This window comes from Lynx canadensis, chromosome E2 (genome assembly GCF_007474595.2).
Source record: "Lynx canadensis isolate LIC74 chromosome E2, mLynCan4.pri.v2, whole genome shotgun sequence".
NCBI classification, from domain to species: Eukaryota; Metazoa; Chordata; class Mammalia; order Carnivora; family Felidae; genus Lynx; species Lynx canadensis.
In genome coordinates, this window is record NC_044317.1 from 55,795,840 (window position 1) to 55,809,725 (window position 13,886).

The window sequence follows — 13,886 nt, forward strand, 5'->3', positions numbered from 1 at the left end:
AATTCCCTCCCGAAAAAGAAACCTGCAGGCACGCAGAGTGAGTGTTGAGTGTTCCTCAGCATCCATTCTGTGTAGCCAGGTGGACTGGACTGTAGGGACCTCGAAATGATAACCAGCCCTTCCCTTGAACACATACCCTAGATAAGAGCCCATGGAGACAGAAGCAAACGTGCTTTCCTGATAGGACTTTCCCAATCTTCCCTATGATAAGCCTTCTTCCCCATCTCCCAGGGTCTTCCCCTTGTCCCCTTTTGATAATACCCCCCCACACACCTCCAAAAGCTTACCGAAACCCTACTCTGTTTGGTTTGAATTGACCATTGTGGCCTTAGCCCAGAACCCCAAGGCATTCCACTGAGGGACCCTAATAAAGGCCTTCACCCTTGGTCCTGCCCTAAGATCTCTGCCTGCACCCTGTCTTAATCTCCTCACACGACCCCCATGGGTGTGCAGAATAGCTCCCCCACGATCTGTGAGTAATTAACTTCTCTACTTCACTTTCCCTTACAATCTCTCGTTGAACCGTGGCTCACCATCTGACATCTAGGACTCTACTTAACAAATATTAGTACAACAAAGTCACAACACCAACACTAGACAATTCTATCAAACCTACAAAGAATTAACAGGAATTCTACACAATTTCTCTCAGAAAATAGAAGAGTGAATGAATACTTTACCCAACTAACCGTATGAGGCCAGTATTAGCGTAATACCAAAACTACACAAAAACATTAAGGGGGCAGGGGGAGATAACTACCAAAGAAATCCCAAATGAAGGTGCAAAAATTCTTAGCAAACTATTAACAGTGGAAGTCAGCAATACACAGAAAGAATTGTACACCATGACCAAATGGGTTTATTTGGGGGACAGAGAGCAGTTTCAAATTCCAGCAGTATGAGCCATCATATTAACAGGCTGGACAGGAAAAATCACAGGATCCTGTCAATTGATACAGAGGAGCATTTGACAAAATTCAACACCTATTTATGATCTAAACTTTCAGAAAACTAGGAACAGAGGGAAATTTCCTACATTCGGTAAAGAACACCTGCAAAAAACTTACAGCAAACTTTATCCCTAATAGTGAAAGACTGGATGCTTTTCTTCAGAGACTGGAAACAAGGCAAGGACGTCCAGTCCACTCTCACCACTGATATTTGACATGTTATCAGAAGTTCTAGTCAGTGACAGAAGAGGAGTAAACAAAAGTGGTAACGAGAGAAAAGCAAGATAAAATAGTGTAGCTACTTGCAGAAGCCATCATGGTTGTGGTAGGCTGGATAACACGCCCATCCCAAAGGATGGCCACATCCTTGTGCCTATCACACGGGAGTGTTACTGTAAATGTCGTAAGGGAGTCGAGTCTGCAGATGTGCTCTGGTGAAGATCATGAGGCGGGCGATTATCCTGGATGACCTGGTAAATGCCATATGGTCCCGAGGGACTTATACGAAGGATACAGGTAGAGTTACTTATGTAAAGGTTGGTGAAGTGATGACAGAGGTAAACACGTTTGAAGATGCTATCCTGCTGGCTTCAAAGAGGGAGGAAGGGGACCACCATGAGGCAGGGGATATAAGTGGCCTCCAGACATGGGAAGGTAAGGAAACAAAATCTGACCTGGCATATCCAGACGGAGCACGGCGCTATGGATCCATTTTACACATTTTGCCTCCGGAACTGTAAGAGAATAAATTTGTTAAAGTCATTCAGGCTGTGGTAATTTGTCACAGCATCAACAGGAATATCTTTGAAGTGGTATGTATAGAAAATACAAAGGAACGTACAAAAATTTCTAGAAGAACGAAAATTTACAAAGTGTCAGAACACAGAAGCATGCAAAAATCCACTGCATTTCTATATACTAGCAATTTACACCTTGAACCTGAAATTAAAAGTACAATACCGGGGTGCCTGGGTGGCTCAGTTGGTTAGGTGTCTGACTTTTGACCTCAGCTCATGTCTTGATTTCAGGGTCAGGAGTTCAAGCCGTCCATTGGGCTCTGAGCTGGGCATGAAACCTACTTAAAAACAATCCATGTATGATTGTTTAGAAAAGAAAAAGTAAAAGAAATATGAGCCCACATTCCAGGGCAGGGACCTGTGGCTCTGAAGACAAGAATCAGTCACTGGGAAATGGCAGAATGGCCTCCAGGCAACTGAGGCCATCATCTCCTTGTCAGACACTGGGGTTGGAATCGCAGGGACTTTCTATCTTATTCATCATTTTTCATTTTTTATTTACTTTTTCATTTACTTCACTGTGTGCTCGTTAACCTCCACACACTTGGTTTCCAAGCACCAGACCACAGCCAACTACTACAGTTAAGATGTTTCAAGTTATTTCACTCAAGACCTGAAGGAACTCTTCAGATTTAGCACCTACTTTGTACCTGTCACCATCTCATATGCATTTTTCACGTCACAAGAGTCTCCCAACAACCCACTGACTTCTGTATCCCTTGGTGTAAACTGGGAAAAAAAATGTAAATGAAACATATAATCTGGGTCACAACGTGTGGAAAGAAAAGATAATGACAAGGGAAAATTGTATAAAAAAAAGAAGTTTTACTACAGTTGAAAATGAGCCATGGAATGAATTATTCAAGACCTTACTTTGAAATTCACATTTTAAAATCCTCTGGAAAATTGTTCTAATAAAATTGTTTAGTAACATTTATGATCTAATAAACATTTCCAAACATCTTCATTAAGCTAGCATAAAAATATCTTAAGGCAATTTATCTCAATAGTATTCTACAAGCATATCAACAAGCACATCATACAATGGAATCTAGGTGTACAGAAGGAAAAGGAATGTAACAAATTAGCATGAAGAAAAGTTTGTCTTTCCCAACCAAGAAATCAGGAGTTTCAAGACTACATATTCAGTGTATTACTAAAGAGTATCCATTTTTTGGTGGCTGATGACTGACACCTTTTAAGCCTCACCACCACATCTGTTCTGCCCACCTGCCCAAACTGAGAGAAAAGCCTGGTGCTTCCTTTGGTATCAGCTGGAAGTTCAAACCACAGAAGGCATCCTCCCCCAGCTCCACCCAGTCACCACCCAAAACACACCAAACCACTCACCATTTCCTGTTCCCTCAAGCCATTTTTTTTTTTTTTTTGACCTGCTTGGAAGTCTGTGCTCTCCCTAGAAATCTTAATTACAGTACGTGTTCTCATCACACTTTTAGTGCATGGCACCACCAGTCTCGATATCCAAACCCAACTTTGGTTAGGGTTCCATCTGTTCCAGTGGACGGCCACAAGTGGAAGTTAACAAAAAATGTGTTAGGCAATGAATATGTGAAATTTCTAGTTTAACTATGAAACAAATGCTCCCATTGTATACTGTTCATTCTAAATTACTTCTTTAGTGCTCCAAGCTCAAAACGATTATTTTTAGCCTTATTTCTGAAATTTTATTTCTGAATTTTTCATGTGTACTATGTTCCTATTTTCACTTTATTTAAACCATGTTAGAAACCATGGGTTTTATTTGGGCACAAAACACATGAAGGAAAAGAATCATATGGTGCAGATTCTTGAATGGGGGGCAGGTTTTAGGGAATCAGAGTCTTGAACTTGCACTGCTGTGGCATTTTTTATTATAGCCACATAAATATCCTGGGGCAAAGTGTGGAGAGAACAACTCAAATGCAAAGTGTTAAGTATACAATCTTCAAACTGTCTATTCTTTAATTCCATCATGGAAGGAAATTATTATAGATTCTTTCAACCTTGAGAGCCTAATGGCACCTTGTTACTATGTGTTACAAAGTACTGTATAGAGATGGGATAAAACTATGTTGGAAAAAGAACATGACTCCTTCAGGGTTATGGAGAAAAATTATTTAAACTTCATTAATGAAAACATGAGACTTGTGATACATTCCAAAGTAAACAGTAGCAAAATGTAATGGCAGGGGTTAAGTATGAATCATGCACATACTGTTCTGATTCTTTTGATTCAACTGCCCTCTCAGATAACTGCTCTCTTCATTTTCCAAGAAATGGGAAATGGCATTAATGATCCATCAGTTTGTCATTGATAGTATAGCACAGCTACTACTATCTTCCCCTGCGTTGTTTCTACCACATAATCCATCCCTAGCAAACAAACTATCACCATCATCTCATGAAAAGGTCAGTCCCTGTAACTCATCTAAAGAAGCGTCCATCTAGAGAAGAATGCCTTGAACATAACAAGCAGGATGACTTCTATGGTGGTTTTGCATTATTCTCTGCCCCTCCCCAATGCACATTCACACAAAATTGAATCTGACAACTCCATGTTCTTGTAGTTTAGGGAACATGGATATGAATGGGTCACACCCAAGGAAGTAGGCCCCTTCATCTTATGACTGCTCCTCAGAGACCGTCAGGAAAGGCCTGTAAGGAAGGCTTAAGAGCAACAGACTTCAAACTTGAGGGTGAAACTCATAAATAGTAATGTAGCCTTTTCAAGAAAACTCAAATATCTTATACACAGAAAATCATGAGCTACTTCCACACGTCCTTGTTCCCGTGATATACATGTTTTAACATTTTGTGACATAATTATTCTGCAGTGTGTAACATTTCACATTAATCACTGAGACCTACAGACTTAGTTATTCCAGCTGGATCCAGTTATTCCTGGATTTTCTAATGTGTGGTCTGTTCTGTGAATTGGTCAAAATATTTACCAAAGTTGTAAGGATCTGCAAGGATTCTCACCAGTACAGATTTGTTGTCAAATCCTGAGGACACACGGTTTTTTAAAAGTATTTCCACATTCAGCATATTTGGTATAGTTTCCCCTGAATAAATTCTCTCATTACTCTAAAGGCATGACAATTTATTGAAATTTTATGATATTCTTTACATTTGTAAGGTGGCTCTCCAATATAAATCCTCTGACGTTCCACAGTTTTGACCTTGAGGCAAAAGACTTAGCATGCACATTAGTTTTGTGTGGTTTGTCTGAAAGGTATATATTCTAATCTCATTGTAAGGCATGGAAAATGGCTCTGCCACAAACATTTACATGGTTTCCCTTCAACATGGACTCTTGTTGCAAAATACTTGGAACTCAAGCTAAGAGCTTTGCCACACTCATTGCATTTATAAGGTATATGGTCTAGTATGTTCCTGCAATTTTGATCTTTGGGTAAAATCCTTGCCACACACATTACACGTGTGTGGTTTCTCTCCAGGAGATTTACTCACATCTAGTGAAGAGTACTAATTTAAAACTTTGCTACATTTGTTGCATTTGTAAATATGAACGATTTGGTGAACACTGAGTTTAAGGCAATGCCTAAAAGCCTTGCCACATTCAGTACATTTATAAGGCTCTCTCCAGTATGGATTATCTGATGACTGGTGAGGGGTGAGCCTCGAGTAAAGGCTTTGCCACACTCATGGCATTTGTAAGGTTTCTCTCCAGGACGAATTCTTTGGTGAATCCTGAGGTCAGACCATTGTCTAAAAGCCTTGCCACATTCAATACATTTGTATGGCTTTTCTCCAGTATGAATTTTCTCATGAAGTCAAAGGTGTAAATCCCTGCTAAAAGCCTTGCCACACTCATTACATTTGTTAAGACCTCTCATCTTACAAAAGTAACTTCTGAGTCTACTATAAAACATGCAATATTCCTTGCATCTAACAGCACTAATTTGCTTTTAAATAATTCAGCTAAATTAGCAGCATTTTTCCAACCCTGTGAGTAGACTCACAAAGTTTATATATACAAGGATGCCTGCTCTATTTCTATAAAACGTACTACTAGAAGTCCTAGCCGTAACAGATAGCCGCCCCTGCAAAAAGAGGAAGAGAGATAAAAGGTATTCAAATATAAAAAAGCAAAAGCAAAATTACCTCTGTTCACAGCCAGCATGATATTATATGTAGAAAATCCTGTGTATTACACACACATACACAGACACAAAACATATAACTGCTAGAACTGAAGAATGAATCTAGAAAAATTGCAAGAGAGAAAACCAACATGCAAAAATCAATTGTGTTGCTACACATTATCCATGAACAATCCAAAAAGGCAATTGAGACATTTCCATTTACAATAGCATCAAAACGGATAAAATAATTAAGCTTAAATTTAGCCTAGGAGGAAAGATTTGTACACTCTTACTAAAAACACTGCTGAAGAAATTTGGGGAGAAGACACAAATAAATGCAAAGATATTCCAAGTTCATGTATTGGAAGACTTAGTATTGCCAAGATGTCAATACTCTTCAAAGCAATCAACAGATTCAATACAATCCCTAATAAAATCTTTTGATGAAGTACATGATCCTATCCTAAGATTCATATGGAATCTCAAGGAACACTGCATAGCAACAACTTAACAAGAACCACGTTGAAGGTCTCACACTTCCTTATTTCAAATTTATTAAAAGCTAAAGTAATCAAAACAGTGTAGTACTGGCATAAAGAAAGACAGAGACCAGCGAAATGGAATACAGATGCCAGAAATTTTTCTGTATATAGTAAATGATGTTCCACCAGGGTATTAAGAGCACTCAGTGGAGGAAAGGCAGTCTGTTCAATGAAAGATCTGAAAAAACTGGATATCCACATGAAAAAAAAAATGTAGTTGGTTCATTATTTTACATCATACACAAAAATTAGCTCAAAATGGATCAGACACCTAAACTCATGAGTCATAAAACTGTAAAATTCCCAGAGGGAGTAGTCAAGATGGTGGAGAAGTAGGGGGACCGGGATTTCCCTCCTCCCTCAAACACAGTTGTATTGAAGTCAGAACACTTAGAACACCCAGGAAATCAGTCGGTGGAGTGACAGAATAATCTCCACAGGTGGACTGAGACACTCAGCAGGACAGAGGTGTGTGTTTGCGAATCGGGATAGATAAAGGTGTGGGCAGTATAGGCAGGGGAGGGGAGGGGACGCCTTCTGTAGAGAGACAAAAGGAAGAGAAAGAGAGACTGTGGAAGTGTGAGATTGTACTTGGACAAGAGAAAAATCTCCCCGCACGAGGGGCAGGAGAACCAAAAGTTGGGAGAAACCAGTTTCTATTTTGCAAACAGCCTTAAAGCTAAAGTTGAGAGTTTTCAGGCATGCACGACTTTCTCTGGACCAGAGCTGCTGCTGTGAGCGCCTGGGATGAAGGGCAGCCGGCTCAAGGTTTAGCAGGGATTTTGGGAGAACACTGGGAGAGAGAAGTCCCTTCCCTCGAGTACTGTGGGAAGAGGGTTTATTGCCCCCAAGGACAAAAGACCCTGCCAGTGTCAGCCACCGGCCCTTTGTCGGCTGCGCAGAGTGGCTCTGCCTTAAAACCAGATCTGTGGGGTGCTGGATTCTTTAAGACGTTGGGTTTTCAATCCCAGCACAGCACCCAGGAGGCACGGGAAACTGTGAAGCAGGACAGGCAGACCATCTACTTTACTCTGTGAGGGCTCTTTTGGGATTTTCAACTGTTTTACCCATTTCCATATTACTGGCACCTGGCAGGTAGTAGGTCCTCCATGGATACAAACATAAGACAGTAATAATGCGCATGTGGTGGGGGGGGGAATGCATTCTTCCTAGCATGGAATATTTTAGTGCTCACATTTCATTAATTTCCCATTGGAATAAATGTAACTTGTATAGAAAGTAACGTTATTTTTGTGCCCCATTATATCAAATTCATGAAAAACAAAACCACTGAACAGTGTGGTTTGAGACACCTGGTCCAGGGAGGAGAGATTGGGGTGTTATCATTTATCCCCCTATCACTAACACGGTGAGGCTTCAGGGAACAAGACAGAGTCCCCAGTGGAGGCAGGACCTGCTTACACCAAACCCCGCCCCTCCGTCGTGGCTGGTAACTGCTTATCTACTGGAATGAGACTGACATTGAACAAGCAAGATGGCCTCTCCTCCAGACCAGCAAAGCCATCAGTCCCAGGCACTGACAGACAACTGGCCTGTGGTTTTGTATATTAGTCTGTTTATTTTTTGAGTTTTTAATTATTTTTTCTCTTTTTTTTCCTTCTCTTCTCTTCTCTCTTCTTTTTCTTTCTACTGTCCTCTTTTTTTCTCCCTCTGGATTCAGGTTCACAGTTTCTGATCTGCTTATATATATATATATATATATATATATATATATATATATATATGTATATACATATATATACATATATATACATATATATACATATACATATATATACACAAACACACACACATACACACATACATACATACATACATATACAGTCTTTTGTTCCCTTTCTTTCTCTGTTCTGGTTGTTTGATGAGGTATTTTTATTCTATTCTCTTTCACCTTTTCTTTTTTTTTTTTAATTTTTTTTTTCAACGTTTATTTATTTTTGGAACAGAGAGAGACAGAGCATGAACGGGGGAGGGTCAGAGAGAGAGGGAGACACAGCATCGGAAACAGGCTCCAGGCTCTGAGCCATCAGCCCAGAGCCTGACGCGGGGCTCGAACTCACGGACCGCGAGATCGCGACCTGGCTGAAGTCGGACGCTTAACCGACTGCGCCACCCAGGCGCCCCTCTTTCACCTTTTCTATATCTCCTTCTTTACTTTCTTCTCTCTCTCTCTGGATTAAGTCTTATATTTTCTTTGATTCTCTGCCTGGTCTTTTTTTTCTCACCCCTTTGATTTCTCTCTCTGTACAGGATAAGGTTTCCCCCCGCTTTCCCCCTTTTTTTCCAAATCAAAGCATACCTAGTGGAAGGTCCAAACAATCCACCACTATGAGCAGTGGGATTGAACAGCCAAAGCCGCAACAACAGAGTGCACACAACACACTCTAAAAACACTGCCTGAAGTGCCAGATTCTGGACAGTGTATGACCCCTTTTTATATTTATTTTTAAATTTAAAAAAGTTTTTAAAGGTTTATTTATCTTTGAGAGGGAGAGACAGAGAATGAGCAGAGGAGGGGCAGAGAGAGAGGGAGACACAGACTCCAAAGCAGGCTCCAGGCTTTGAGCTGTGAGCACAGAGCCCGACACAGGGCTCGAACCCACAAACCATGAGATCATGACCTGAGCCAAAGTCGCTTAACCAACTGAGCCACCCAGGCGCCCCATGACCCCTTTTTAATATAGTAGTACTTGCAGGTGCAGGACACACAAGCTATTAAAACACATAAAAGACAAAAACCTAGCCAAAATGATGAAATGGAAGAATTCTCCTCAAAACAAACTCCAGGAAGAAATGACAGCAAAATAATTGCTCAAAACAGATTTAACAATTTATCTGAACAAGAATTTAGAATAGTCATAAGACTAATAGCTGGGCTTGAAAAGAGCATAGAAGTCAGCAGAGAATCTATTGCTGCAGAGATCAAAGACTTAAGAAATAGTCATGATGAATTAAGAAATGCTTTAAATGAGATGCAAAAGAAGATACAGTGACAGCAAGGATAGAAGAAGCAGAGGAGAGAATAGGTGAGATAGAAGATAAAATTATGGAAAATGATGAAGCTGAGAAAAAGAGGGAAAAGAAATTACTAGACCACGAGGGGAGAATTAGAGACCTAAGTGATTCAATGAAACAAAATAATATCTGTATCATAGGAGTTCCAGAATGAAGAGAGAGAGAGTGAGGGGCAGAAAGTTTATTTGAACAAATTATAGCTGAGACCTTCCCTAATCTTTGGAAGGAAATGGACATCCAAGTCCAGGAGGCACAGAGAACGCCACTGAAAATCAACAAAAGCAAGCCAACAACACAACATATCATAGTGAAACTGGCAAAATACAAACAGAAAGTTCTGAAAGCAGGCAGGGACAAATGGGCCTTAACCTACAAGGGTAGACACAGAAGGGTAGTAGTAGACCTGTCCACTGGGACTTGGCAGGCCAGAAGGGAGTGGCAGGAAATATTCAATGTGCTGAATAGGAAAAACATGCAGCCAAGAATCCTTTACTTTGCTAGGCTGTCATTCAGAAGAGAAGAGATAAAGGCTTTCCCAGACAAACAAAAACTAAAGGAGTTCATGACCACTAAACCAGCCCTACAGGAGATCCTAAAGGAGACTCTGTGAGTGAAAAGCAGCAGAGACTACAAAGACCAGAGCCATCATCACAAGCACGAAACACATAGATAACACAATGAAACTAAATCCATATATTTCAATAATCACTCTAAATATAAATGCACTAAATACCCCAATCAAAAGACACAGGGTATCAGAATGGATAAAAAAAAAAACAAAAAAAAAACCAATATCCACCTATATGCTGCCTACAAGAGACTCATTTTAGACCTGAGGATACCTGCAGATTGAAAGTGAGGGGATGGAGAACCATCTATCATGCTAATGGATGTCAAAAGAAAGCCAGAGTTGCCATACTTATAACAGACAAACTAGATTTTAAAACAAAGACTGTAACAAGAGATGAAAAAGGCATTATATCATCACTGAGAGATCTATCCATCAAGAAGAGCTAACAATTGTAATTATTTATGCCCCCAACCTGAGGGCCCTCAAATATATAAATCAAACACAAACATAAATAAATGTATAAATACTAAAACTGTGATTGTAGGGGACTTTAATACTCCACTGTGCTGCAATGGACAGATCACCTAGGCAGAAAATCAATAAGGAAACAATGGCTCTGAATGACACACTGGACCAGATGGACTTAACATATATATTCAGAACTTTTCATCCAAAAGCAGCAGAATACATACTCTTCTCAAGGGTACATGTAACATTCTCTAAAAACAGATCACATATTGGGTGAAAAAAAGCCTTCATCAAGTACAGAACAGTCCTCAACAAGTATAAAAGGACTGAGATCATACCATAAATATTTTTCAGATCATATGAAACTTGAACTCAAAGACAAGTAAAAAATTGAAAAGCCCCCATATATATGGAGGTTAAAAAACATCCTAATAAAAGAAGAACAGATTAACCAGGAAATTAAAGAAGAGATTTTTTTAAATATAGAAACAAAAAATATATATATAGAAGTAAAAGAAAATGAATGCATGACAATCCAAACACTTTGGGATGCAAAGGCCATCCTAAAGGAAAATACACTGCAATCCAGGTCTATCTCAAGAAGCAAGAAAGGTCGCAAATACAGAACCTAACCTTACACCTAAAGGAACTAGAAAGACAGCAACAAAAATAAAAAAGCCCAAAGCCAGCAGAAGAAATGAAATAAAAAAGATTAGAGCAGAAATAAATAATATAGAATCCAAAAAATTAGGAGAGGGGATCAATGAATCTAAGAGCTGATTTTTTCAAAGAATAAACAAAATTGATAAACCCTTGGCCAGACTTCTCAAAAAGAAAAGAGAGAGAACCCCAATAAATAAAATCATAAATGAAAGAGTAGAGATTACAACCAACATCACAGAAATACAATTACTAGAGAATACTATAAAAAATTATATGCCTGGGGCGCCTGGGTGGCTCAGTCGGTTGAGCGTCCAACTTCAGCTCAGGTCACGATCTCATGGTTCGTGAGTTCGAGCCCCGCGTCAGGCTCTGGGCTGATGGCTCAGAGCCTGGAGCCTGCTTCTGATTCTGTGTCTCCCTCTCTCTCTGCCCCTCCCCCATTCATGCTCTGTCTCTCTCTGTCTCAAAAATAAATAAACATTAAAAAAAAATTAAAAAAAAATTATATGCCCAAAACTGGACAATCTGGAAGAAATGGACAAATTCCTAGACACTCACAAGCTACCAAAACACAAAAGGGAAGAAATAGAAAATGTGAACAGATCCATAACAGGCAAAGACAATGAATCAGCTATCAAAAATCTAACAAATAAGAGTCCTGGGCCAGAAGGCTTCCCAGGAGGAATTCTACCAGACATTTAAAAAGAGTTAATACCTATGCTTCTCAAGCTGTTCCAAAATATAAAAATGGAAGGAAAGCTTCCAGACTCACTCTATGAAGCCAACATTACCTTGATCCTCAAACCAAAGACCCCACTAAAAAGGAGAATTACAGGCCACTATCCCTGATCAACATGGATGCAAAAATCCTCAACAAGATACTAGCAAATTGAATTCAACAGTACATTAAAAGAATTATTCACCATGATCAAGTGGGATTCCTTCCTGGGATGCAAGCCTGGTTCAATATTCACAAATCAATCAGTGTGATACATCATATTAATAGAAGAAAGGATAAGAACGATATGATCCAGTCTATAGATGCAGAAAAAGCATTTGACAAAATACAGCATCCTTTAATAAAAAGCCTCAATAAATTTGGGATAGAAGGAACATACCTTAACATCATAAAAACTATATATGAAAGGTCCGCAACTAGTATCAATCTCAGGAAAAATTGAGAGCTTTCCCCCTGGGATCAGGAATACAACAGGGATGTCCACTCTCACCACTGTTGTTTAACACAGTGTTGGAAGTCCCAGCATCAGCAATCAGACAACATAATGAAATAAAAGGCATCCAAATTACCAAAGAAGTCAAACGTTCCCTCTTCACGGATGACATGACACTCTACATGGAAAACCCAAACACTCCACCAAAAAACTGCTACAATTGATACATTAAATCAGCAAAGTACCAGGATATAAATCAATGTACAGAAATTGGTTGCATTTCTCTACACCAATAATGAAGCAACAGAAAGGGATATCAAGGCATTGATCCCATTTATAATTGCACCAAGAAATATAAAGTATCTAGGAATAAACTTAACCAAAGAGATAAAATATCTGTATGCTGAAAACCATAGAAAGCTCATGAAAGAAACTGAAGAAGACACAAAGAAACAGAAAAACATCCCAGGCTCATGGATCAGAAAGAACAAATATTGTCAAAATGTCTATACTACCCAAAGCAAGCTTCACACTCAATGCAAACCCTATCAAAACAGGACCAGCATTCTTCACAGAGATAGACAAAAAAAGACCTAAAATTTGTACAGAACCACAAAAGACCCCAAGTAAGCAAAGTAATGTTGAAAAAGACATCAAGGGGCGCCTGGGTGGCGCAGTCGGTTAAGCGTCCGACTTCAGCCAGGTCACGATCTTGCGGTGCGTGAGTTCGAGCCCCGCGTCAGGCTCTGGGCTGATGGCTCAGAGCCTGGAGCCTGTTTCCGATTCTGTGTCTCCCTCTCTCTCTGCCCCTCCCCCGTTCATGCTCTGTCTCTCTCTGTCCCAAAAATAAATAAACGTTAAAAAAAAAAATTAAAAAAAAAAAAAAAAAAGAAAGAAAAAGACATCAAAGCCAGAGGCATCACAATCCTGGATTTTAGTCTATCTTACAAAGCTGTAATCATCAAGACAGTATGGTATTGGCACAAAAACAGACACATAGACCAATGGAATACAAGAGAGAACCCAGAAATTGACCCACAAAAGTATGGCCAACCAATCCTCGACAAAGCAGGAAAGAGTATCCAATGGAAAAAAGACAGTCTCTGTAGCAAATGGTGCTGGGAGAACTAGACAGAAACATGCAGAAGAATGAAACTGGACCACTTTCCTATACCATACACAAAAATAAATTAAAAATGGATGAAAGACCTAACTGTGAGACAGGAAACCATTAACATCCTACAGGAGAAAACAGGCAACCTCTTTGACCTCAGCTGCAGCAACTTCTTACTTGACATGTCTCCTAAGACAAGGGAAATAAAAACAAAGATAAGCCACTGGGACCTCAACAAGATAAAAAGTGTCTGCAAAGCAAAAGAAAACAATCCACAAAACAAAAAGGCAACCGAAAGAATGGGAGAAATTTGCAAATGTCATACTGGATAATGGGCTAGTATAAGAAATCTATAAAGAACTTACCAAACACCTGAAAAACAAATAATCTAGTGAAGAAATGGGCAGAAGAGATGTACAGATAGTTTTCCAAAGACACCCTCCCATGTCCGGAGTCCGCTTATA

The 13,886-nt window shown here is 39.6% G+C and overlaps 1 protein-coding gene and 1 long non-coding RNA gene across 6 annotated transcripts in view; both read right to left on the bottom strand.

The window, feature by feature from the left end:
* LOC115503238 (zinc finger protein 677-like) overlaps positions 1-13,886 on the bottom strand; it is an 88,198-nt gene that overhangs the window by 56,322 nt on the left and 17,990 nt on the right. For 4 of the 5 annotated variants that reach the window (XM_036064217.1, XM_030299339.1, XM_030299343.1 and 1 more), the window contains exon 4: positions 1,625-1,684. In XM_036064217.1, coding sequence (XP_035920110.1) covers positions 1,625-1,684 — 60 coding nt within the window. Of the gene's footprint in view, positions 1-1,388; positions 1,539-1,624; positions 1,685-13,886 lie in introns of those variants that run through there. The other variant, XM_030299345.1, reaches the window with a different exon arrangement.
* Positions 9,585-11,842, bottom strand: LOC115503310. The gene is made up of 3 exons (XR_003965345.1): positions 11,833-11,842; positions 11,453-11,457; positions 9,585-9,699 (listed from the first exon to the last, which is right to left on the bottom strand). It is a non-coding gene; the product is annotated as an uncharacterized LOC115503310 (long non-coding RNA).